The sequence below is a fragment of the Cryptotermes secundus genome, unplaced genomic scaffold (genome assembly GCF_002891405.2).
Source record: "Cryptotermes secundus unplaced genomic scaffold, Csec_1.0 scaffold816, whole genome shotgun sequence".
Classification (NCBI taxonomy): domain Eukaryota; kingdom Metazoa; phylum Arthropoda; class Insecta; order Blattodea; family Kalotermitidae; genus Cryptotermes; species Cryptotermes secundus.
This window is the reverse complement of record NW_019724601.1, coordinates 1,811,124-1,838,901: the sequence shown is the minus strand read 5'-3', so window position 1 is coordinate 1,838,901 and position 27,778 is coordinate 1,811,124. Positions and strand designations below refer to the sequence as shown.

Here is a 27,778-nt window from a genome sequence, read left to right as displayed (position 1 = left end):
GTGACTAGGCGTGACTTGACGTGATTTGACGTGACTTGGAGTGAGGTGACGTGACTTGATATGACTTGACGTGAGGCGAGGCGATATGGGGAGATGCGACGCGATGCTAGGCTAGGCTAGGCTAGGCTAAGCTGGGTTGGGTTAGATAAGGTTAATTTAGGTTAGGTTAAGTTAGGTTAGGTTAGGTTTGCGCAGTAGTGTTGTGCGCATCAATCAGTAACTGAGGGGTTCCAATCCCTACTGTTAAGTCATGTGAAGTGATGTGACGTGAGGTGAGGTGACGTAAGTTGACGTGACGTGACGGGACATGGCGTGACCTTGCGTGACTTCACGTGACTCGATCTGACTTGACGTGGCTTGGTGTGACTTCGAGTGATTTGACGTCACTTTGCGTGACTTGACGTGAGGCGAGGCGAGACGGGGCGAGGCGAGGCGAGACGGGGCGAGGCGAGGCTGGGTTATGTTAGGTTAGCTTCGGTTAGGTTAGGTTAGGTTAAGTTAGGTTAGGTTAGGTTAGGTTAGGTTTGCGCATCAATCAGTATCTGATAAGTAAGATACCCTGCTGTTAAATTAGGTGAAGTGTAGTGAGGTGAGGTGACGTGACGTGAGGTGTCGTTAGGTACCGTGACGTGACTAAGCGTGACTTTGCGTGTCTTCGCGTGACTTGACGTGACTTGACGTGACTTGACTTGACTTGGTTTGACTAGGCCTGACTTCGCGTTAGTTGGCGTGACTTGACGTGACTAGGCGTGACTTGACGTGACTAGGCGTGACTTGACGTGACTTGGCGTAACTTGGCGTGATTTGACGTGACTTGGCGTGACTTGATATGACTTGACGTGAGGCGAGGCGATACGGGGAGATGCAAGGCGATGCTAGGCTAGGCTAGGCTTGGCTAAGCTGGGTTGGGTTAGATAAGGTTAGTTTAGGTTAGGTTAAGTTAGGTTAGGTTAGGTTAGGTTAAGTTAGGTTAGGTTAGGTTAGGTTAAGTTAGGTTAAGTTTGCGCAGTAGTGTTGTGCGCATCAATCACTAACTGAGGGGTTCCAATCCCTGCTGTTTAGTCATGTGAAGTGATGTGACGTGTGGTGAGGTGACGTAAGGTGACGTGACGTGACGGGACATGGCGTGACCTTGCGTGACTTCGCGTGACTCGACCTCACTTGACGTGGCTTGGTGTGACTTCGAGTGATTTGACGTCACTTTGCGTGACTTGACGTGGGGCGAGGCGAGACGGGGCGAGGCGAGGCTAGGTTATGTTAGGTTAGCTTCGGTTAGGTTAGGTTAGGTTAGGTTAGGTTATTTGGGTTTGATTAGTGTAGGTTAGGTTAGGTTAGGTTAGGTTAGGTTAAGTTAGGTTAGGTTGTGTTAGGTTAGGTTAGGTTAGGTTTGCGCAGTAGAGTTGTGCGCATCAATCAGTATCTGATAAGTAAGATACCCTGCTCTTAAATTAGGTGAAGTGTAGTGAGGTGAGGTGACGTGACGTGAGGTGTCGTTAGGTGACGTGACGTGACTTAGCGTGACTTTGCGTGTCTTCGCGTGACTTGACGTGACGTGACTTGACTTGGGTTGACTAGGCCTGACTTCGCGTTAGTTGGCGTGACTTGACGTGACTAGGCCTGACTTGACGTGACTAGACGTGACTTGACGTGACTAGGCGTGACTTGGCGTGAGGTGACGTGACTTGATATGACTTGACGTGAGGCGAGGCGATACGGGGAGATGCGAGGCGATGCTAGAATAGGCTAGGCTTGGCTAAGGTGGGTTGGGTTAGATAAGGTTAGTTTAGGTTAGGTTGTTAGGTTAGGTTAGGTTAAGTTAGGTTAGGTTAGGTTGTGTTAGGTTAGGTTAGGTTAGGTTTGCGCAGTAGAGTTGTGCGCATCAATCAGTATCTGATAAGTAAGATACCCTGCTGTTAAATTAGGTGAAGTGTAGTGAGGTGAGGTGACGTGACGTGAGGTGTCGTTAGGTGACGTGACGTGACTTTGCGTGTCTTCGCGTGACTTGACGTGACTTGACTTGACTTGGGTTGACAAGGCCTGACTTCGCGTTAGTTGGCGTGACTTGACGTGACTAGGCGTGACTAGACTTGACTTGAGGTGACTTGACGTGAGGCGAGGCGATGCTAGGGTATGCTAGGCTAAGCTGCGTTGGGTTAGATAATGTTAGTTTAGGTTAGGTTAAGTTAGGTTAGGTTTGCGCAGTAGTGTTGTGCGCATCAATCACTAACTGAGGGGTTCCAATCCCTGCTGTTAAGTCATGTGAAGTGATGTGACGTGAGGTGAGGTGACGTAAGGTGACGTGACGTGACGGGACATGGCGTGACCTTGCGTGACTTCGCGTGACTCGACCTGACTTGACGTGGCTTGGTGTGACTTCGAGTGATTTGACGTCACTTTGCGTGACTTGACGTGAGGCGAGGCGTGACGGGGCGAGGCGAGGCTGGGTTATGTTAGGTTAGCTTCGGTTAGGTTAGGTTAGGTTAGGTTAGGTTAAGTTAGGTTAGGTTAGGTTAGGTTTGCGCAGTAGAGTTGTGCGCATCAATCAGTATCTGATAAGTAAGATACCCTGCTGTTAAATTAGGTGAAGTGTAGTGAGGTGAGGTGACGTGACTTAGCGTGACTTTGCGTGTCTTCGCGTGACTTGACGTGACTTGACTTGGTTTGCCTAGGCCTGACTTCGCGTTAGTTGGCGTGACTTGACGTGACTAGGCGTGACTTGACGTGACTAGACGTGACTTGACGTGATCTGACGTGACTAGGCGTGACTTGGCGTGATTTGACGTGACTTGGCGTGAGATGACGTGACTTGATATGACTTGACGTGAGGCGAGGCGATACGGGAGATGCGAGGCGATGCTAGGCTAGGCTAGGCTAGGCTTGGCTAAGAATGTCAGCTGTAACATCTAGTGCTTTCCTGTAAACAATGTGATTTTTAAGCAGTTTAATGGATGGAAATAAACTAATTCCCTCATGCTGTATACTACCTGCTAGCACATATAAGCCTGGAAGTTCAGATGGCAAGAATGCAATCACTTTTCTATCACACCGAAATATACATCTAACTTACAAATCACTTCCCATCATTTTTCACGCTGTAACACATACTCTACACACAACTGTGCCCATTAAAACTGTCATTCAACAAGATTGCAAGCATAACACCAATGAAATGATTTTTTCCCCTGAGTATAGCACCTTATTATAAGCAAGAATTCTACATGCAAACAAGATATGTACATAAAAGGGGAAAGTTTTGAATCCACTGTGGGTGAATTGAAATGTTAAAATTCTTGAAAACACTACAAAACCTCACTACACATCACTGTATATATGTATTACACACAAAAATATAACGTCACACAAGAAAATATAAACTTCACTTTACACTCGATATAATTGAGACCAAAACAATTTTTTTATATCTATCACTCTTTGTCACACAGAACTAAGATATAATTTCGAAACGTAACTTCTTCAATGGGAACTAGAAATTCACTTTGCACCCTCTTCTTACAAGTTCTTATACAAATTCTAAAGGTATATCATTCTGACTAACTACCTACTCACACTTTCAATATTCAGAGGCTACATACCAAAATAACACCCTGTTTTCTGTCATACCAAATATGCACTCATAAATTCTAATTCATTCTCTATCCTTATAACCACTAAAACTTATTTTGTATAATTCACTGTGCATTCTTCACACGAGATTATTAATTAGAGTTCAAGAATAACCTCAAAGACACGATATCTTTCACTACACACCCACTCTTCTTATATGCACTTACTTTCGTTAAATCAATAGATGTGCGTTATGGTGTATTCTTCCTTCATACACACATCAGTTCCATTGTTCACAGGGAAAATACTTCAATTTCGTTGTGGAACAGGAGAAATAGACGTTTGTAAAATTTCGTGCACTCGCCATTATTCGGTCCAGAATAATACCCCATTAAAACCTACCATTTGCACTATCTCACTAAACCTTTTAAGATATACTTTTAGGCAGAAAATTAAGCGGAACTTGTACATATATATATACACACATAACACCGCCTCATTATTTATAAATCTCNTCTCACTAAACCTTTTAAGATATACTTTTAGGCAGAAAATTAAGCGGAACTTGTACATATATATATACACACATAACACCGCCTCATTATTTATAAACAGGAAAGAAACGTACCTTGATTTTGTTCACCGGATATTTAGGTATAAGTTCGTTACAGGACGGTAAATTTTCATCCCGTTTTTTTACCCAATTTCGTGTACAATATACTACTTCGTATCCAGGAAGGCAATTTCGGGCGAAACAAAAATTCCAAGCAGTCATTGAATTGGTCGCGTATACATCCACGAGAAAGAAAGGAAAGTTTTCACTGATAATAAAGAATTTTCGTCATAAATTTATGCCATTAGAGGGCAGCATAATTCCATAATATGTGATATTCATTAATCATTTGTATCACCGTGGGGGTGCGCAAACTCATGAGGTGGGAGCGGCGCTGTCGGCACACTCTAACCTATGACGTAGCAAAATATCCTCGGAATATAACAGCATAAATTTCTATTATGGGTCGAAAAACATTCAACAGGCTCAATTTTATACATATCGTCATATTTCGGTCTAAATTCCATGTTACGACAGTCCTACATTACGTTCCGTTAAATAGCATCTCCGTAAATGGCGTGGTACAGGGATAGCTTTACTTTACCGGAAGTCGAACTGCGACCCCTGAGTCGTCCAGCCCGTAGCCAGTCGCTCTACTGACTACGCTACCACGGCTCTTACCCAATGGGTACCGGGGGGAGTAAAGCGGCCAGAGCGTGAAGCTTACCGCTCATCTCCATCTAATGCTGAGATCAAGAAAGGCGGAGTTATACTTCCACTCCTCCATACGTCTTCATAGTATGGTGTTTAATTAATTAAGCACAGGGACATATTTACGTCTCTCGTTACCTTGTCTTTTAGAATGTGAAGACATTGGTATGTAAGTATGTAGTAAGTTCTGACGGCAGGGAATGACGGGATGTTACGATAGTATGCCCCGTTAAAGGGTACCAGTTTCCTAATTCTTACACATTCACCATTCACAATAAATTAGCCGTTGGACACTTATTAATTAGTCCGGGAGTCGAACCAAGCCGTTAAACAACACAAACGTAGGATTTGAGGTTCATACAGCGGTCGCTATGAACTATACAATGCTATGTAGTCCGTTGTAACATACTGTTTCCATCTTCAGGGCCGAACTTGCCATCTGCTTTCACGAAGGTTTCTTGCTTGGTTTATTCTTCGACCCTGAAGATGGAGGCGATTGACTTTCAGTGGACTACACGGCGGTACATCCGGACGACACAGTTGATTAGGAAGCTGGGAACCGGTATAGCACCGAAACCTTCACATCAGCCTTGAATTCGCAACTGCATGGGTTTTTACTCAGCCGATGAACAAGGAAAGGATTCATAACGGCGATTCTCGGAATATTCTGCTTGACTGCGGTGTATGCTCAGTCTCAGACCGAGATAAAGCATCGTCACAAACAGGTCTGTCAAAAACTAGGGGCGAGGGCTCACCAAGGAAACTGGCAACCGCAACGCAACCGCAATTTCCGAGAATTGTTATCAGCCTGAGTTGAATACTTGTTACTGGATGGAGCAGCGCAAATTGAGGAAACTGTAGCTCGGGGAGTCACATGAACACTTCGGTCTCTTAGTGTGAGGGCTCACAAAGGAAACTGGCAACCGCAACGCAACCGCAATTTCTGAGAATTGTTATCAGCCTGAGTTGAACACATGTTACTCGATGGAGCAGCGCGAATTGAGGAAACGGCAACGCAGTTTCCTGTTACTGAACGGAGCAACGCAAATTGAGGAAACTGCGTTGCCGTTTCCTCAATTCGCGCTGCTCCATCGAGTAACATGTGTTCAACTCAGGCTCATAACAATTCTCGGAAATTGCGGTTGCTTTGCGGTTGCCAGTTGCCTTGGTGTGCCCTCGCCCTAATGCTTTACACTGGTATTCGTGACATATTCCGTTCGAATCTCGGTGACCATGGCGTCTAACCGCATCTAAGTTATTCGTAGTTTTCCTCAGTCCCTCTAGGCAAATTCCAGGGAAGTACCTCGCTTAGACCATGATGTCTTCCGTTCAAATAATTTGCCATTCATAATTCATCAATCTTCTTACAGTTCGACCTTATATAATTTCTACGTTGTCTGCGTCATAAAAGAAGACACAAGACAGAGAGAGAGAGAGAGAGAGAGAAATAAGAAACACAGTCTATCTATCTATGGTTCTATAGCCCTATTGTTGGACCTTAGACGCTTTTTCAATTTCTTGATCCTTTACACAGTCCGTAGGACTCCTTGGACGGGGGATCAGCCAGTCGCAAGGCCGCGTCCTACCTACAGAACAACACAAACATGGAATAAACATACACATTCATGCCATGAGTGGGACTGGAACCCAGTCTCCCAGTGTTTGAGCGAGCGAAGACAGATCATGCCTCAGACCACGTGGCCGCTGTGACCGACGGATCCGGTTCTTGTCCTTTTCCGTCTTGCGTTCTACCCGTCATTTTGTATCAATAACACAGTCCCACTGTAGTAAAGAAAACTTATCCTTTTTCCACCGCGGCGGCCCGGGTTCAATCCCGGCTCTGGTCAAGTGGGATTTATGGTGGACAAAGTGGCGCTGGGGAAGGTTTTCTCCCAGTACTTCGGTTTCCCCTGCCAATCTTCATTCCACCAATTGCTCCACAAACACCCTCACCTATCATCTGGGGCTGGTACAATAGGCCAGAAGTGGCCGCAGTACAAGGGACTTAGTCCCACCCCAATAGCAATAAAAAAATCTTTTTTTAATAAATATATTTTTACAACGACGTAATGTAAAGCAAAGTTATCCATTGCATATTTAATTAAGCACCATGCCGCGAAGGCGTATGGGAAGTGGAGGTATAGCTCCACTATTCTTCACCTTGATAATAGATGGACGTGAGTGGTCAGCTTCACGTCCCCGTTTCTTAATCTCTGGAGAAGGAGCTCCCGTATGCATTACGTAGTTGGCTTGGCGGGTTCTAGAGCCGGTCTAGGGGCTGTGGGGAAAAAGAAAATATATCTCCACTGCCGGGAATCGAATCGCTTTTGTCGAGCCCGCAGCCAAAAGCTACAGTTACTGAGCTATTGTTTTCGTTTAATGCTAGTGGGGTGGGACTATGTCCCTTGTACTGCGGCCACTTCTGGCCTATTGTACCAGCCCCAGATGATACGTGAGGGTGATTGTGGAGCAATTGGTGGAATGAAGATTGGCAGGGGAAACCGAAGTACTCGGATAAAACCTGCCCAAGCTCCACTTTGTCCACCACAAATCCCAATTGACCAGACCCGGGATCGATCCCGGGCCGCAGCGGTGAGAAGCCAGCGACTAACCGCTTGAGCTGTGGCGTGGCTCCACTTACTGAGCTATCCCGGCTCCTATACACACACACAATTCAAAATGGAGTGTCATTTTGGCAAGACCATACAGTCTTCGAATTACTGCAGTCTTAAGTTCTTAAAATCTAAAGACTCTGATAAATGCTATAGAATTCTTTATTACAATTATATAAACACAACATAGTTCAGTTAACATAAACACGATCATGTTTCAACATTAAAGGGAGGCAAGGAAGATTTCATGCAACTGAATTTTGTATGACTGAATAAGCCCAGTTTTAAGTTCCCTAATCCTTTGTGAAGGCGGGTTAGAACACCACCGTAGCCTTACAAGGTTGGAGAAAACTGCATAATGAAAAGCTTCATAACTTGTAGTCTTCTCCAAGTATTAGAATGATCAAGTCAAGGAGGATGAGATGGACAGGGCATGTAGCACGAATGGTGTAGTAGAGGAATGCATATAAGATATTGGTGGGAACGCCAGAAGGAAAGAGACCACTAGGAAGACCAAGACGTAGGTGGGTGGCTGATATTTGTGCACAGAACTATATGATAGAACATTTTTCTCTCGATTTGGAATCAGGTAATTAAAACTAATTTATTTCTTTAGTTTGCTTACATATTACAGTAATCTTGTTCAGTGTAACATACAATACCAATATTCAGAACAAGCTTATGCTTAACATTGCAGATGAAACACATAGCAGTAAAATACACATTCATATCTATAATCTCAAATATTCACAAAAGTAAACAAGATACAAGTGCCGGTCACGGTAGCCGAGAGGTCTAAGGCATGCACTGTCTTCGCTCGCTCGGAAGCCGGGATCGTGGGTTCGAATCCCACTCAGGGCATGGATGTTCGTGTGCGTTTTTCTGTGTTTGTCTACAGGTAGAGGCCTTGCGACGAGCTGATCACCCGCCCAAGGAGTCCTACCGTATGTGTAAGATCGAGAAAAACCGAAGTGAACGGAGTTCATGAAGGTAGGCCTAGGCCCACTGGGGCTGTAGTGCCAACGAAAAAAAAAAACAAAAAACAAAGAACAAGATACAGTGAAGTTACATATGCCGTTAATCATTGATAGGGGATGGATAATGTGTAACAAAGCAACTTACTATCCTAGCTTTCCATAAGAACACATATCTCCTCATTACTACGTCCTAAAAACTAAACTCCGCTGCTTTAGTCCGCAAGCGAACTATACCGCCACTTTTCGGCGAAGTTAGTGCAAACTTTAGCGGAGAGAGGGTGTCACGTGGTCAGCGCAACGAATCCCCACGGCCGTTGATTTCGGTTTTCTAGACCGGAGCCGCTATTTCCTTGAAATAGCTCCTCAGTTATCCTCACGAGGCTGAGTGGACCTCGTTCCAGACTCACTGCTTTTCAGAAAATCTGGTGGCGCCTGGAATCGAATCCGGACTTCTGGACCACGAAATATTTTGATGCGAAAGAATTTTCGTGAATGAACACACGTCCTGCTCGCGAAGGCTCTCAGCTCGCAGCTTCGGAGCCGTTACGCAACTACTGACAGAGGCAGCCTAGCGACCAATGTGTCACTGACTCGCTTATCATGATAACAGTTGAGAGAGAGCCCATTATAAGGGATAATGTCTTCAGATTTCACTTCTGCGCCTTACAACATAGCAGTTGTTCGGGTTGCGCATGAAATGGTACACAATCTGTACTTCACGGTTCGGTCGTCTGAATGTCTTTAGCTATGAGCGGTTTCGCTGCGAGAAAATTATATCGTCATCAAGGTAGGAGAGAGGTTTCTTGAGCACAGGTGACGTAGTAAACCGGAACTGTGATACCTGATGATTAGATACATTTTCTCTTTTTTAATTGGCGCTACAGCCCCAATTTGGGCCTTGGCCTACATCCATGAAACTTTCCGTTTCACTTCGGTTTACTAGATCTTAGACATTCGGTACGACACCTTGGGAGGGTGATCAGCTCGTCGCAAGAGCTCGATCTGTACACAAACATTAAACATCCATGTCGTGATTAGGATTCGAACCCACGATCCCGGCTTCCGAGCGAGCGAAGACAGTGAATGCCTTAGACCGTTCGGCTTCCTTGACCGGGAGTGATTAGATGCACATTTAAATAAATTCTGATTACAAGTATCCGCCATTACGTCTACGCCTTTTTCTTCTGATGAAGGTGATGGCCAGGCCAACCACAATCGCAATCGAGGTTAAACAGACACCCAAAGACAAATAAAGTACAAGAGAACTGTCTTGGTCTCTCGATATAATCTTGTCGCTGTCCACTTCTTTCTTCTTATGGACCTTAATGTCTTGCCTGCGACTCGAAATATTGAGAGAACTTGTATTCAAGTTACTATGCGACAAGTCTTCACTCACAAATGTGTTATTAGCACTGTTCCCTTGTGACGCAGATACTTCTGCGCTACAAGTTTCACCACAGTGGTCACTTCTGGAACTACACCAAGCACGAAACTGAATACATTTATCTTCCATTTTACAGTCGTCACATAATACAGGATTAAATGACAAATTCAGTAGTTTTAAATTATTCATGCCATGAAACAAAGTTGAGTTCATAACAGTTATTTTGTTGCTAGAGAGATCCAGCTTCGACAACTCATGTAGTTTGCTGAATATATTGTTTTCTGTGTCAGGTTCGATAGGAAGACTCAAACAGTTCTTATCCATCTTCAGTTCCTTTAGATGTAACATATCATGAAACGTTTCAGGTGATAACGTGGTGATTCCACATGAACCCAAGTCAAGATTCTCTAGAACAGGTGCTCTCAGTAAAGGCACACCTCCTTTCATTGTCAGCGTATTTCCACGAAGATTCAATGTCTTAATTTGGGTCTCTGAAAATATATTACTGTCTAATACTTTTATTTTGTTATGGCTGAGATCAACATCAATAATATTTTTGTTGGTGTCAAAAGTGCCTGGGGAAATTTGTGTGATACGGTTGGTACTTAGGTTTATGCTTTGGATTTCAGTGTTTGTTGTGAAAATCTTTGAAGGAATGGCTGTAATTTCGTTATTACTAAAGTGAATAACCTTAAGTTTGTTGTTATGGAAGAATATTTGATCATCCAAATAAAATAATCTGTTTTCCCTCATTTTCAAAATTGAAAGTTTTTTGTTCGTTCGAAAAGTTTCAGGATGAATATAACGGATATTGTTGTGACTGATGTCTACTGAAATGATAGTAGGATTGTGAGAGAAAATGGCGTCATTTATTGAGCTGAGATTATTGTTACTCATGTTCAGAATTTCTAGTCTACTGTTGTTCTTGAAAATGTTCGTGTCGACATGTTTAATAGCATTGTTACTTAAGTCTAAGTTCTGCAGATGGATGTTACTGCTGAACAGGTATGCTTCAAGAGACACAATTCTATTGTGACTTATGTTCAAACACATCATAAAATGAGCTGATTTGAAGATATTAGGATGAAGTCTCGAAATCCTATTACTGCTCATATCCAGTTTACTTATCCTTCTGTTCTGTTGAAATATCTTTGGATCTAAATCAATTATCTCATTTCTCGAAATGTCTATCTCCACTATAGCAGAAGTATTTGAGAACGTGTGTGCTTCAAGTTTTATGATTTTGTTACCCCTGATTACTATTTTCCAAATGTCAATGGCATACATCATCATATTCGGATTTATTGTACTAATATAATTATGCTCCAAATTAAGTTTGTACAGGTTATTGTTGCTGAACAATCTTTCATCGACATACTCAATATGATTGTAACCCAAATCGATGTGTTGAAGTTTATGAAGAGATTTGAATGTTCCAGTCTCCAACTTACGGATTTCATTATACCTAAGTATAATTTCTTTAAGATCCCCTGTCGCGTTGAATGTTGTGTTATTCAGAACAGACAGCTTATTGTGACATGCGACAATCGTGCAGGTATTTCTATTCATGTATGTTGGCAACACTGTTAATGAAGATGCTGTGAGGTTCAATGTGCAACCTTTGATGACACGCCCGTTACAGGAGTCCTCGTTGCGAGCTGTCACCATGGTAACCAACCAGGCTGTTAAAACTAACCGCAAGTAGCCCATCATACCTAAAAATATTATTAAAAATATTTTAATACTTTGTAAGATTTGAGGTTTTCACGGCGGTCACTATGATGAAAGCAGTCTTCTGAGATGTGGCGCCGTGTAGATATAATGTTAACCGGCGTTTCGGAGGAACCTATCGCCTCCATCATCAGGGTATAAGACAAGAAAAAATCCGCTAGCGAACCAGCGTGAGCAGGTGCAAGAGTGCGGATTTCTTCTTGTCTTCAGCCCTGATGATGGAGGCGATACGTTTCTCCGAAACGTCGGTTAACATTATATCTACACGGCGCCACATCCCAGAAGACTGCTTTCATCATTTTAATACTTGTGTGAACATGAAATAGACCGTGCGTTTAATTAGTTAAGCACTATGCCATGAAGACATTAGTGAGAGTGGAGGTACTATGGGCAGTGCAGATTTGTCTCTTCTCCACAATGCCCAGACTGGATCTGGGGCCCACCGAACCTCCTATCCAATGGACATCGTGGGGTGTTTCGCCCGGGGTAAAGCGGCGGGGGGCTAAAGCTGACCGCTCTGCTCCATCTACTGCCGAGATCAAGAATGGTGGAGTTATACTTCCACTCCCCCCCCTCCACATGTCTTCATGGCATGGTGCTGAACTAATTAAGCACGGGAACAAAACTTCTATATTTATTATAATAAATAATTTGTGCTCGTTTCGTGCCAGTTTTAAACTATAACCCACACATTTCTTTACAATTGGTTCGGGTCGTTCATCTCATGTTTAAGTCTAGTTTTGTTTTCTCCAGTAATGTAATTGTGTGGAGCTGTTCTATGCTTTCTGCGCTACTTTAACTATTCTTAGTACTCAATTGCCGATCACAGTGGCCGCACTGTGTAAGGTATAAACTGTCTTCGCTTGCTCGAACATTGGGATTGTGGGATCGAATCCTACTCAGGGCATGGATGTATGTCTGCGTTTATTTTATGTTGTCCTGTGTAGGCAGCGGCCTTGCGACTTGCTGATCCCCAATCCAAGGAGTCCTACCGACTGTATAAGATTAAGAAACTGAAGTGAAACGAAGCGTTTCACGGATGTCCTATGCTTCTAGCAGGAGCAAGATGAATAAAGATAGATAGTTCTGAATTAGGGAGTCGGGGTAGCGCAGTCGGTCGACTTGCTGATCCCCAATCCAAGGAGTCCTACCGACTGTATAAGATTAAGAAACTGAAGTGAAACGAAGCGTTTCACGGATGTCCTATGCTTCTAGCAGGAGCAAGATGAATAAAGATAGATAGTTCTGAATTAGGGAGTCGGGGTAGCGCAGTCGGTCGACTTGCTGATCCCCAATCCAAGGAGTCCTACCGACTGTATAAGATTAAGAAACTGAAGTGAAACGAAGCGTTTCACGGATGTCCTATGCTTCTAGCAGGAGCAAGATGAATAAAGATAGATAGTTCTGAATTAGGGAGTCGGGGTAGCGCAGTCGGTCGACTTGCTGATCCCCAATCCAAGGAGTCCTACCGACTGTATAAGATTAAGAAACTGAAGTGAAACGAAGCGTTTCACGGATGTCCTATGCTTCTAGCAGGAGCAAGATGAATAAAGATAGATAGTTCTGAATTAGGGAGTCGGGGTAGCGCAGTCGGTATAGCGACCGAGGGGTCGGAGTGCGGGTCTCGGTAGGGTAAAGATTTTTCTCTTCTCCACGTCATCCAGACCGGCTCTGGGGTCCATCCAGCCTCCTATTCAATGGGTACTGCGGGTTCTTTCCCTGGGGGTAAGTCGGCAGGAGCGAGAAGCTGACCACTCACCTCCAACTAATGCCGAGGTCAATAACATGTGGATTTTTACATCTACTTCTCCATACGCCTTTATGACATATTGCTTAATTAGTTAAACACAGAGACAACTTTATCTCTTACCGTTTTAGTGCTTAATTATATTCAAATAAGAAGTTACAATGCAGCTAGATTTACGTTAAGTCCCAACAGCCACATGGCTTTAGTATGTACTTTTCTTTCATTTGTTAATTTCAGCTATACCACCAACACAACACTTCATGCGTGGGTCCATTCCTATGGCAGCACGCACTGGTTGTGGGGACCGGTTGTAGAGGAGGCCAAGGCTGACCCAGGGCTGTAGCGCCGAGTGGTAGGTGGGTACCAACACAACAGCGGAAAGAAACGTTCAGTTGCGACTGTTATACCATTTAATTTAGGGTACTGGCTGTGCTCTGAAAGCTTCGCAAGTCTTTGTAATGTACTGATTTGTGAAAAAACAACATGGCTACCGCAAGAAGGAAAGATTCGTTTCTTTATCTTAGGATGTTTTCTTTTAATGATATTGTAACGGATTTAATCAACGCGTTACCAGGCAACGGCTCTGTAAACACGGCCCGTTGCTAGGTTACGCAACAATAGAGGAGTCTGTGTTTTCTGTGTCGCCCGCGCCAAGCGACAGTGGAACAACCGTGTTACGCAATCCATTTCTAAGGAACGGAACTGTAAACACGTCTACAATAATAGGTGTTTTCCGTGGAGTCCGTGCAGACTTCTTATAAGAGAACTGAATTTAAGTCGTGATCCTCAAGGGGCCTGACGCCAGGACGAATTGATTGGCGGTTGAGGCACTATATTACAAGCCAGCATGTTGCGGGTTCGATTCTTGACGAGGTCATTTTTTTTTATTGAACTAATCCTTCCAGCCGCTCTATGGTCCCTGGGTCGACTCAGCCTCTAACAGAAATGAGTACCAAGAATCTTCCTAGGGGCAAAGGGCGGCCGGCGCATAAGGCTGACCTCACGGTCATCTGCGAGCCGATTGTCTAGAAAATATGGGAGCCTCGACGGGTCTCCACGGTCAGTTATATACGAGTATATTTTAGGTTCTCACAGCGGAGGTATCATCTGGGATACAAGGCCATATATTCCATTGAAAGCCAACCGATTTTTCGTAGGAAAATTTCTCCTGCCTTGAAGAAGTATGCGACATGTTTCTCCAAAACGTAGGTTGGCTTTCAACTGACTATACGGTGTTATATCCCAGAAGATAGAACGCTTGTTAACACTTCGTCTCCTGAGATGGTAATATACACAGGTCCTTAAAATTTTTGTTTAGTTTTGTAGAACTTCAGCCCAGCGAAGTAGTGATACTGAGGAAGGAAGTTTGCGTCCGGATGTTTCGAAACAACTGACAGCATTTAGACTACTCCGCCCAGAAATTATCTCTGTTTTACTGCGGGATCGTGGCGGCATCTCAACGTTATAAGTTGTGAATAACTGTAAGTGTCTAAGTGACTCTCCAATAAATATTCGTTCAAACCCGAAACCCACAGAATTTCCTGTGGCGTTGCCTAGCAAACACGCGACAATATACATAAATTCAAATCTATTCTGTCATGGCATGATAAGGGGAAGAGAAGTGAAGTGAAGTCTGGTTACAGCACATTTTGATCACCCCCAAAATACACCCAAAGAACGGTGCTGTATAGTCTACTTGATTCAATGCACAAGCTTTCAGAATAATAAAATAAATAATAAATGATTTCGCATCTAAGCAATTTAGTGTAAAGTGGTAAAGATAAATGTAAAAATGTAAAACTATCCCTGTAACAGACCGTGGAGGCCCATAGGTCTGTGAGACATCGAGGCTCCCATGTTCTCTAGACAGTCTGCTCACAGATGGCGGTGAGGTTGACAGCCTTTACTCTCCGGTCTCCCTTTTCCCCCAGAAAGATTCCTGGTACTCATTTCTGTTGGAGGGTGAGTCAACACCAGGGCCATAGTGCGGCTGGAAGGATTAGATCAATAGAAAATTCCGATCACCTCATCGGGAATCGAACCGGCTACCTTCCGGCTTGTACCATAGTGCCCAACCAGCTACGGTACCCAATCAAAAAGTAGTAAATGAAAAAAAAAACTTTACCCTTAACATCTGTAAATACTACTACTACTACTACAATTAAAATTGTCTCTGCGTTTAACTAATGCATAACTACGCCGTAATAATAATAATAATAAGAAGAAGAAGAAGAAGAATTGTCTCCTATTTTTATTTACTTACGTGATCAATCTACAGCCTAGTGATCAGTTAACAATGCCATCACAACCAAAAAACAAAACAAACTCCGTTGCTTGAGTCCGCAAGCGAACTATACCGACCGAGCGACCGCCGCTTGTAGGCTAAGTTAGTGCCAACCTTAGCGGATATAGAGTGCCACGAGGTCAGCGCAACGAATCCCCACGGGCGTTAATTTCGATTTTCTAGACCAGAACCGCTATTTCCTTGAAATAGCTCCTCAATTATCCTCATGAGGCTGAGTGGACTCCGTTCCAGACCCATTACTTCTCAGAAAATGAGGTAGCGCCGGGAATCGAACCCGGACCTCTGGATCTGTAGGCTGGAACTCTGACTACTAGACCACAGAGGCGGTAATAATAATAATAATGATAATGATAATAATAATAAAAATAATAATAATAATAATAGTAATAATACATATTTATTCTATATGTATTTTGTGAGGTGATGCCATACTTATTTCATTTCTGTCAATTTCTCCCCTAAAGGCATAATTATCTGTAACCGAAGTGATCATTAATTCGGCCACGTTTGCAGCAATAACTGTAACAATATTTATACTAATATTAANGATGATGATGATGATGATGATGATAATAATAATAATAATAATAATAATAATAATGCGGGGCGCGATATTTCGGTCGTCAGTCACCTCTTGGAAGTCACTGCTGAGATGTAGGTGAGTACGTTTCTTACATCATACACAAGATTCAAACGGAGGCATGACTCCATTGTTTCCCATCTCCCGTCACAATGACTGTTTACTTTGTTTTATCTAACCACTTGCCCTACAACCACCAAAAGCAAGATAACTGTTCATGACGTATTGATATTCACTGACACTAATTAAACTCCACTAATTACCTCTGTCTGCGACACATTCAGTCTGGAGATGACGACGCACAGGAAGCAGCTGCCTGCACTGAGGATCTCACCTATTACAACAGGAGGTACACATTCACAGAGACGCTTACCTCCCGCCCATTTCTTATCGCTGCAAAATACACGCATACACGGAAGTTCTGCCCCTACCTTCTCTCCAGGTTTGTGACCTGACATTCTTTAAAAAACTGATACGCCTGTCATGCGGATATGCTAAAGTGTGTTCATAAAATATTGTAGCTGTGACTAGGTTACGGCACAGGAAACTTCAACAGAGTAACACGTCACATCCGCTGTGACGTCACGCAACAATAGGAGAGCTGCGGGAAGCGGTGTTGCCATGCGGTGAGGCACCGGGCCGACAGTGCCGCTGCAATGGAGCGCACCACCCACATCAATAGAGGTACAGTGTTTTCTGTTGTGTCACCGACCGAGTTAGACTGTTCCCAGCACCTGCACCGTAGCCCAGTGACTCGGAGGAGCCCCAGTACCTGGGGATATAACTGGGACACCTGTTCCTGGGGGATGTAAATACTGGGGCCTGGTCCTCCAGGCTAAGGAAGACTCGAATCTGAAGCAGCAAAATTTGGTCGTGAGTACGGCGTGACTCGGACCCAAGAATGACTGCGCTGATAAGTCTACCAGACTACACGGCATAAATTACCAGAAGATAGTAATCTCCCATGGAATCCGCGTATTTTTCAAAAGTATTTTATGAATACCTCATTGGGACTCCACTACAAAGCCACCTGCAGAGAGCTGTTAGAACAAACTCTCGATCATGCATCCAACTTGGTGGCGAATTTTGAGTGTGTACCATGACATAGTGCATGACAAGGAAACTAGGTAGCTTAATGTTTATTAATTCACAATAAAATGGTAAAAAAAATGCAAAGCTATCCCAGCAACAGGAGGACCGTAAGTTTGTGAGACGTCGAGGCTGCCACATTTTCTCTAGACAATCGGCTCACAGATGGAGGGGAGTAGGGGGCGCGGACTGAATTCATTTGGCTGAAGATAGGAAACGGCCCCCAATCCAAATTTGATATAAAACAGGGCCCCAGAGCCGGTGAGAATACAATTACAATACCTTCCGGATATCAAACTCCGGACTCCAGTCTGATATATCCAATTTGTATGGCACTCAATGCCCAGTTAAGATTTCATCTAATGGTAAAACCGCAAAGCTATACCATTATCTTATCGCATAAATCTGGCAATGCCGCACTGAAGATATCAGCGTTGCCTCACGTGCCAGGATGTTATCTATTGCGACAGGAGGCGAGACTAATAGCACTGGGTCAGTGAGACTGGCTGCTGGAAGAACATGTACGTAATTGCGCGCAATTATACACGTAGCAAGTTTGTGTTCCGTTTAAAATGAAGCATTGTTAACTTCTACCTACAGACACGTGTGGAGACCTATTGCTATATTTCACGTAAATTTCATGTCTGCCACGAGCCGAGGTAAATATGAAGTGATTTATTTGCGTAAGTTAGAGTGGTGTGAAATGTTCATACGTCACAGTAAAATAATTCGCAAGAAACATCAAAATATGGTTTAACATTATAACATCTGTACCGTAGATTAGGTGGTCAGTCACAAGTTTCCCGCCGAGAAAGCCCGAATTCGATTCCGGGACATTGCATATAAGATTTATGGTACAGAACTTGGTACGAGGACTTGTTATCTCCTAGTTTTCGGTTTCCCCTGCGAATTCAGATCCTACCAAATTATGCATTTCTCTCATTTACCGTTCATACCAGATGCGATAAGCCATTCCCTGGTGGTGGGGAAACATTTTCCGAAGCGTCGGAAATCCATTCCAGCCTAACATGGTTGATTGTCCGAGATTTCACTCAATTTAACCCTCGTGAAATCTTCAAATATTATAGGCCGATTAATTATCTAGATAAGATTTGAGGTTTTCACGGCGGTGACTATGAAGAATGTCGTCTTCTGGGATTTGGCGCCGTGTAGATATTGTGTTAACCGACGTTCCGGAGGAACGTATCGGAGGAACGTATCGCCTACATCTTCAGGGTATAAAAATCAGCGAGTTTCATTTCTAGATAAGGTCTGAAGTTCTCATATCTGTGAAATTTAAATTTTTGGGCTTCTGGGTTAGCAGTCATCTAATAGTATGAGAATATTATATTTTTTATTATAAAATTATTTTGAATATATCCTATCATCTTAAGTACATTTAATAGCGCAGTCGGTATAGCTACTGGCAACGAGCTGGACGACCGAGGGGTCGGAGTTCGAGTCCCGATAGGGGCAAGAATTTTCTCTTCTCGTTGTCCAGACCGACTCTGGGGTTCACCCAACCTCTTATCCAATGGGTACCGGGATTCTTTCCCCAAGGGTTAAGCGGCCGGGGCGTGAAACTGACCACTAATCTCCAACTAGTGCCGAGGTCAAGAAAATTGTGGATCTATACATCCACTCCTCCATACACCTTCCTGGCGTAGTGCTTAATTAATTAAGGACAGGGACAACTTTAACTTTTACATGGATAATTATTCAGCCTACCGTCCTTAACTGTAAAGCGTATCAAGTAGTGTCTTCAAATGTCTGGTTACGTGAATTGAATCCCCCCCCAAAGAAAGCTATGACCAAGAAATTTGACTGAGGCAGTAATTCATCTTACTTGTACTCCAGAGATTTCAGGTCCGAATCCCGACTGAGATATAAACTATGAAGATTTAGGCTTTGCGTGGTTTTTCTCAATGCCCTCCACCAGAAAATGCCGGTATAGTGCCTCAAATTAGGTGACAACAGCTTTCATTCACACCCTTTCGAATTCGGTGTTCTCTGCTTGGTTGCTGCGTAAGTTTATTTGCGGGATATTCACCGGACAGTACGAACGGGAACACAGACACTGGAGAATCTTCATTGTTAAGAACCGTTACCTGGAAACGACTAGTGAAATAAAACTGTGAAGTGTGGAAATCAGCGATAATGATATAGTTATTCTTAGTCACGACGTATAAGTTGTCAATAAATCTATTCACCAATGCAAACCCCGTCTATAAACACCCGTAAATCGTGAATATATATATATATGTATGTGAACATTTTTGGCCTCGGCACTAGATAGAGGTGAGTGGTCAGCTTCACGACCTGGCCGCTTTACTCCCATTATTTCTTTAGGTAGGAGGCTGGTTGGGTCCCAGAGCCGGTCTTGATGCTATGATTATGAGAACACTTTCTTACCCCTGCTGGAAATCGAACCCAAATTTCTAGCCCTCTTATCCTGTAGCCCATCGCTATACGATCTATCCCGGCACCCATATCACATTTATCGTCAATTTATATGTAACTTCACAAAGTTAATAGAAAGTCCGTCGAGTGTAACAATTTGTAGGTCACTTTTTATTATTGTAACTTGTTTCTTATCCACAGGCGAGCCTACTTTAAGAGGATGATATCCGAGTTCCTGATGATCGTGGCCCTCGTCCTGGCGCAATTTGCCGGAGTATCGCCGTGCCCAACGAGTTGCAGTTGCCAGAGAAGATATACAGACTGCAGGAACTCCTCACTGACATCGATTCCTACCAATGTGACAAGCAACACATCAACAATCGATTTCTCGTTCAACAACATTTCGATCCTGAAGAATCAGGACCTGCCTGAACTGCCTCACCTGAACCTCATCTTCCTGAACAATAATAACATCTCACAACTAGAACCATATGTTTTTCACCAGACGAAAAATCTTCTTTACCTATATTTAAATAACAACAAAATTATTGAAATTAATATCAGTTTATTTCAGTTTTCGAAAAAACTGAGATATTTATATCTACAAAACAATGTTATACGATATATTCATCCGCGGCTTCTCGAACATAATTCCGATCTTGTCATGTTAGATATTAGTGGAAACAACATACATAAAATAGAACCACAAACATTTGAAAGTAACCGTATACTTTCTTGGGTAAATATCGGAGGTAACCCTCTGACATTGCCTTTAGAATGGAACACACTGTTCAGTGACTGCTTTAATGTTCTAGACATTGATATCTGTGGTTCCTCGAGTTCACCCGTCAGTGTTTTCCAGAACGTCCCAAGTCTGAATTTTATGGGAATGAATCATCCTAACTTTCTGAACCTGGATGAATTTACATCACTTGAAAATATTCTTGGGCTAAATAACGTTGAAAGAGAGTACCTGAAATTGAAGCTGTTTCATCGCCTATATAGTTCAAGTTATGCATCGATTAATACCATGAAAATTGGAGAAGATTTCAATGTTGTATCCCTGACAGAAGACGCTATCTTGTGTTACTGTGAGCGCCAAGAATTCTGGTACTGGTGTAACGGGCAGTCGGAAACAACTTGTCAAAATATTACGACAAAAACAGGAATTCACAAGCTTCTGGAGTGCGATGTTCAGACACATGACGTAACTTCCGCCCCGGATAACAAGTTTCAAGATATGACCTCAGGCAGAGGCAGAAATACGAGATTATTTGGTCAAATTCATAGGCCAGTTAATTGGAAGACGATCAGAAACACATTGTTATACGCAGCAGGGCCTTTCTGTATCATCATCTTGGTGATCTCGGTGAAACTAGTGAAAATCATAAGGATGCGAAGGTCCAGAGGTGAAACTACAGATTCATCTATTTACTTACAGCTGAAAACATCTGATCATGTGTAGCTGTCCATCAAAGAAACGCGTCTTTCCTGCTAAAATAATTCTGTTCTATTGTGGGGGCGGGGGGTGCTCATTCTCAAAACGACACTGTTACATGAAAATTGAAGTTGTCATTAATGTATTTTTTTAATGCTAGTGGGGTGGGACTAAGTCCCTTGTACTGCGGCCACTTCTGGCCTATTGTACCAGCCCCAGATGATAGGTGAGGGTGATTGTGGAGCAATTGGTGGAATGAAGATTGGCAGGGGAACCGAAGTGCTCGGAAAAAACCTGCCCTAGCGCCACTTTTTCCACCACAAATCCCACTTGACCAGACCCGGGATCGAACCCGGGCCACCGCGGTGGGAAGCCAGCGACTAACCGCTTGAGCTGTCATTGATGTAACTATGAACATTACATGAGACGCCATGCAGTTTGGTAGACAACTAATTTCTGCGTAACAGATATCACCCTTTGAAATCAGGAGTGATGTATTGGGAGTAGCTCAGCAGTCACTTATATGGAGCAAGTGATAAATGTCTATGCTATTTTGCATCTGTAATGCATATAATTGTGAACCTGCATCGAACTGAATTTACAGTATTGCTACTCTACTGCTTTAAGTGTTTCTGAATTTATAGTACGACCGCCTCTGTGGTCTAGTAGTTACAGTTCCTCGCTACTGATCCAGAGGTCCCGGATTCGATTCCCGGCGCTATCAGATTTTCTGAGAAGTAGTGGGTCTGGAACGGGATCCACTCAACCTCGTGAGGATAATTGAGGATTTATTTCAAGGAAATAGCGGCTTTGGTCTAGAAAACCGAGATTAACGGTCGTGGGGATCCGTTGCGCTGACCACCCGACACCCTCTATCCGAAAAGTTGGCACTAACTTCGCCAACAAGCGGCAGTCGCTCGGACGGTATAGTTCACTTGCGGACTACAGACCACGGAATTAAGATTAAGTTAAGTATTTATAGTATATATTTTGGTGTATACTCTATCAACCTTCAAGAACTGTGTGTTAAATCTTATTTACAGTGTTGCAACTTTAATGCTTTATGTTATTCTGTATTTATAATACACATTTTTGTGTACATTGTGACTTCAAGCACTCTGTATTAAGATCTATTTACAATGTTGACACAAATAAGTTAGCAGATTTGATGATTCGTAGAGAAGAAGATTCAGGTTGTGGTATTCTGGGTGGTCCGGTAGGTTGTTACCAATGTTACGGAGGATCCTACTGACTACGTTTTCAGGGAAATTCTCTGTGTCGTAATCCAAGAGAATACAATTACAGCTTTAATATTTTATGTGATTTTTTCTTTTACACATTTGTGTGAACTATGTGTATGAAATCTTAAGAAGTGTACATTAAACCTTTTTTAAAATACTGCTTTTGTGATATTTTATATGATTTCGTCCTTGTGGTATTCTTGTGAACTGTCATCTTAAATTTTTACAGTATTCTGCTTGCAATTGTTATGATTGTTTCTTAATATCTGTGTTATGAACTCCATGGCAACTTGTTCAGGTATTATTATCTAATCTGAAGAGTAAATTTAAGTTTCTTTCAGTGTTGCCGTTTTTATGATTGCAGTGTTTTATGCTGTGAACTCCTTAGCTATTTACTCGGCCGTGAAATAGTATTTTGCTTATCCTTCCAGCCGCACTATGGCCCTGGGGTCGACTCAGCCTCTAACAGAAATGAGTACCAGGAATCTTCCTCCGTGTGAAAGGCGACCGGTGCGTAAGGCCGCCGTCTATGAGCCGGTTGTCTAGAAAATATGTGATCCTCGACATCTCACAACCCTATGGGCCTCCAGGCCTGTTATTGGGACAGCTTTACGGTAAAATATGGTCGCGAGTCCCAAGGGACTCGGACCAAAGAAGGACTGAACTGGCAAGAGTAAGCAGCATATATAAAAGACAGACCCGTTCTCTCGTCAGAGAGGGCGCCCCACAGGAGTAAGACCGTAACTGTCAAACGGTAATAATTAATATCTGGTCATGAGCCCCAGATGGGGCTCGACACCAAGACTCACTGACTGACTGACCGTCAGTCGCAATGTGACTTTGACTTTGGCTTTGAGACAGACTGAGTGGAGGCGGGGTCGAATACCTCCACAGTGACCCTGCCAGTCGTAGAAGGCGACGAAAAGGGAAGTCTCAAATCTGAGACAGTAAAATACGGTCGCGAGTCCCAATGGACTCGGACCCAAGAAAGACTGCGCTTGCAAGGGCCAGTAGCATGTAGAAAAGATACCCGTCCTCTCGTCAGAGAGAGGGCCCCACAAAAAACAAAACCACAACGTTCAACTAATAAATATCTGGTCATGAGCCCCAGACGGGACTCGACACCAAGACTTACTGACTGATTTGGACTTTGAGACAGACTGACCGCCGTCAGTCGCATTGTGACTTTGAAATAAAGAGTGTAGAGTGTGTGGGAAAGAGACAATTATTAGAAGCAGCAGTATTGTTGTCGTTATATTATTAGTCTTCAGCCAGCGACCTCCAGCTCTTAAAGTTCGTCTCTGTATTCGGTGCAAATACAATAAATATCTATACATCAGTACAATAAGTGGTTGTTTCCACATACACACGACTACCCACAGAGTAAACAATTGGATTTGCGTAGAATAAAAAAACATGTATAAATCTAAAATTTGGAAAGGAATTTAATTAAACTGGTAAATATGTTGTTGGTTAAAAGACAGAAATTTCGTCGTTTCCGTTAAGACCGAGGACAGACGTTAGTTCTAACGGATCCAAACAGAGTATGCTGCACTCTAATTTCCTATAATTCCGTGGCCTGTAGTCCGCAAGAGAACTATACCGACCGAGCTATCGACGCTTGTCGGCGAAGCTAGTGCCAACTTTTGCGGATAGAGGGTGTCACGTGGTCAGCGCAACGAATCCCCACGGCCGTTAATCTCGGTTTTCTAGACCGGAGCCGTTATTTCCCTCAAATAGCTCCTCTATTATCCTCACGAGGCTGAGTGAACCCCGTTCCAGAACCACTACTTTTCAGGAAATCTGGTAGCGCTATGAATCAAACCCAGGACCTCTGGATCTGTAGCCAGGAACTCTGACCACTAGATCGCCGTGAACGACCGTCAACCTAGACAGATATGAGGTCTAATTTCAGCACTGTCTGTCCTTACATAAATCTGTTTACTTAGGTTTCTTGATCGATTTGTTACTTTTCTTAAAATAAAGTATAAAATATAATCTATAATATTTAATTTCAACATCCTGTTACATTGTGGCACCATTTTAAATTGTAAAGTATTCCGCCTGTGATGCAAACAAAGTCAGTCCTCTCCTAACAGACACTGTAAGTTCAGCTTTGGGTTCGTGACATCTCCCCGTCTTGTTGAATCTTTTTCCCCGTGGTTTATTTCGATCTCCATAGGCACTTGAAACAATGCCTTAAAATAAGCCATGGTCGCTTCTTTCCTCAGTCTTTTAGTTCATGATTCATAAACACCCCTTCATATTCGCTATCTAAACTTATATTTTAGATAAGTCACGTTAAGTCAACTAATAGCGATAGCAGGACTTTGTCAATAAATAAAAACTACACACCGTCACATGAGTAAAAGAGTGTATTATGTGCGCCAACACCAATTTAAGGAAAAGTGGGTTTTATGTAAGTTTCAATTGCAGTTTAAACGCTACTTAGAAGGGGCAGGCAGTAGCGTAGTTGGTTGAGGGGCTATGCTACAAGCCGGAAGGTCGCGGGTTCAAGTCCTGATGAGGTCATAGGTTTTTTTTTCAATTGACCTAATTCTTCCAGCCGTACTCAGCCTCTAACAGAAATGAGTACCAGGAATTAATCAAATAATTTTCCTGGGGAGTAAAGCGCGGCCGGCGCGTAAGGCTGACAACCTTACCGCCATCAATGAGCCGCCTGTCTAGAAAATGTGGGAGCCTCAACGTCTCACAACCCTATGGGCCTTCACGGCCTGGGACAGGGATAGCTTTACTTTTACCTTTACGCTACTTAGAAAGGGGGGGGATACAATTAGGACTCTCGCACTAGAAACTAAGATAAACTTACGGACGTCTGTGGAGAGTACGGAGAATCAGAAAAGTGGATTATACAGTTTTCATACAAAAGTAGATATAAAACACTCCAGTAAGGAGACGACGACCTGTACAAATAAAAATCGTACAGTTTGGGGATTCAAATATGAAAAAACATGGCAGTCTTTATTCTCATTATCAGAGTAGACAAGATAAGCTGGGACCTGTTATCATTTTCGTTACATGTTGTTCTAAGGTGGTGCAGGCCTAAGAGTCTTGTGAAATTACTTCACCCGCAGTATCATGTCAACTGGTGGCGAGGCTCCTCTGTCTCTCGCTCTCTGAATTTCTGTCCAGATCAGCACTCAACAGCATCAGCGCTGATCTTCCACCATGCTGATCCTGATATCTGTTGTAACTTTGACTTTAGGTAAGTGCATTTTGCTATATGTATTGCGTATATCCGTTGCTAAGCAACAGGGCGGTAAACACATTCCCGCAGAACCAAGCGGGCGGAACAATAGGTCGTCTATTGTTAGATAACGAGCCAGTAAACATTATTGAAAGAGAAGATGTTTTCCGTGGGGATCGTGCACAGTGGTTGTAAGAAGCGTTCGGCAGGACAGGAGTGGTAGCAACAAGCAAACGTCATAAAAAATCATGAACATGCAAATGTTCGCAACATTGGACAAGGTGAACCCCGACATGTGAAATATAAGAGGCTTAAACTTGGCGGTGGTCAAGCATACGACCGTTCAAGTGACTAGACTACCGTTGTAGCAGGAGGTACTAATGATAGGGCATGATCTGCTGTACTGAGCCTGGACTGACAGAAGCCTTGTCGTATATATTGTATATACATATATTTTATAATATGTAAAATGTAAATTGTAGATACTGACAACAGACTTATTGCTGCTGACTGTGACTGGCAAAGGACAGACCCGTCCTCTCGTCAGACAGCGCGCCCCACAATAACAAGCCTGAAACTTCCCCAAAATAATAAAGATCTGGTCTTAAGCCCCAGATGGGCGCTTCATTCCAAGAGAGACCGGCCGACTGACCGTGGGTCGTGACATAATCTTGACCTTGACTCTGACAGGAGACGTATAAGTTGAGTAGCAGTGAAATGAAGTAGTGGATTAGTGTAGTGTGGTCAGAAGTCGAGAGTGCCCAGTCGATAGGATGGGTGGGCCCAAGAGCCAGTCTGGACGACGTGGAGAAGAGAAAATTCTTGTCTCCACCAGGACTCGATCTCCGAGCCCCTCGCTCATCCAGCCCGTAGCCAGTCGCTATACAGACTGCGCTAGCCCGGCTCTTAGGGCCTATCACACTAGGATGCCATGGCAGCGACACCAACAGTGATGCCGTGGCGTCCAGCTGCCAGATGGTAGGGACTGAATTTCAATTATAAATCTTTCGGTACTGAAATTGGACATGTTTGAAGGAAACAGAAATACACACAAGCACGGATGTCAATGGACTGGCCTCAGACTGTCGTGTGAGGTTGATTTGGCTTTTGTCTTCGTGGCAGCGATGCGAGCAGCATTAGCACTTGGCATCTTGGTTGGCAGCGATGCCGGCAGCATTAGCACTTGGCATCTAGGTTGGCAGCGATGCCAGCAGAATTAGCACTTGGCATCTTGGTTGGCAGCGATTCCAGCAGCATTTGCACATGGCATCTTGGTTGGCAGCGATGCCAGCAGCATTAGCACTTGGCATCTTGGGTGGCAGCGATGCCAGCAGCATTAGCACTTGGCATCTTGGTTGGCAGCAATGCCAGGCAGATTCCAGGTGCGATATGCGTATGACTACTAAATTAATACATTGAGTTTGGCCGAGATGCTGGCAGCTGCGCCATAGCCTCCCGTTGGCATCCTAGTACGATACCGCCCTTATGGTCAAGTTGACGAGTATTACGAAACTAATTCCAGTCTATTTCCGTTACATTCATATTAATTCGAAATGAAGAGTTCCCCCATGTGGGATATAACACCGTGCAGACCGTTGGATGTCAGCCGACGTTTAGGAAGAGCATATGACCTCCATCTTCACCTAGAAGAACAAACCAAGTCAAGAAACCAGGGCGAGAGGTGCCTGAATTTTGCTGGATTCTTCTTTCGCGTGCTCTTGAACGTAAATTGCAACAAAACGGCATATAGGCCTATTAATTTTTATGGCTCATTTTATTCATTACCGGTATTGGTAACGCATTTTCCTTTATGACTCTCTTGATGATAGACAGACGTAGAATCTCTTAGTAAAATTAGCCTCTGAACATCCAACAAAACTGAAAACAATTTACGTCATGAGAAACAGATTTGAGAACTGAGAGAAGGAATCGACATTTATCAGTTTAAACTAGCTACGAAAGCTGTTGTGATCAAACAGGCAACCCAAAAATAACCGGAATTTATTTTTGTTATTTTTTATTTTTGCATTTTTATTGAACTGTATATTAGTCCCCTTCAAAGTACTGTCCATGTGCATTAATGCACTTGTCCCAACGCTTTTGCCACTGCTCAAAACAGTGCTGGAATTCTTGAGGCTGGATACTGTTCAAAGCCTTTAGCGTGTTTTCTTTGACTTCATCCACATCACGGAATCGCTTTCCTTTCAGACTTCTCTTCATCCGTGGAAACAAAAAAAA

General features: G+C 43.3%; 2 protein-coding genes across 3 annotated transcripts; one reads left to right on the top strand and one right to left on the bottom strand.

The window, feature by feature from the left end:
- Nucleotides 1-9,518: 9,518 nt before the first annotated feature.
- LOC111862471 (insulin-like growth factor-binding protein complex acid labile subunit) lies at nucleotides 9,519-11,529 on the bottom strand. The gene has a single exon (XM_023847933.2). The coding sequence runs from the start codon at nucleotides 11,512-11,514 to the stop codon at nucleotides 9,565-9,567; it is 1,950 nt and encodes a 649-aa protein (XP_023703701.2). The 5' UTR covers nucleotides 11,515-11,529; the 3' UTR covers nucleotides 9,519-9,564.
- Nucleotides 11,530-13,594: 2,065 nt separating this feature from the next.
- Nucleotides 13,595-21,298, top strand: LOC111862498 (asporin). Of its 2 annotated transcripts, none has more exons than XM_023847970.2 (2): nucleotides 13,595-13,635; nucleotides 19,855-21,298. In XM_023847970.2, exon 2 carries the CDS (start codon nucleotides 19,874-19,876, stop codon nucleotides 21,116-21,118), a length of 1,245 nt encoding a protein of 414 aa, XP_023703738.1. In that variant the 5' UTR covers nucleotides 13,595-13,635; nucleotides 19,855-19,873; the 3' UTR covers nucleotides 21,119-21,298. The 2 variants fall into 2 exon arrangements, with proteins under 2 accessions (XP_023703738.1, XP_023703737.1); XM_023847969.2 differs by lacking the exon at nucleotides 13,595-13,635 and adding an exon at nucleotides 17,756-17,912.
- The last annotated feature ends 6,480 nt before the right edge of the window (nucleotides 21,299-27,778 follow it).

Coding starts and splice junctions, on each gene's coding strand:
- LOC111862471 (XM_023847933.2), bottom strand. CDS start 11,514: ATGATGGGCTACTTGCGGTTAGTTTTAACAGCCTGGTTGGTTACCATG.
- LOC111862498 (XM_023847970.2), top strand. CDS start 19,874: ATGATATCCGAGTTCCTGATGATCGTGGCCCTCGTCCTGGCGCAATTT.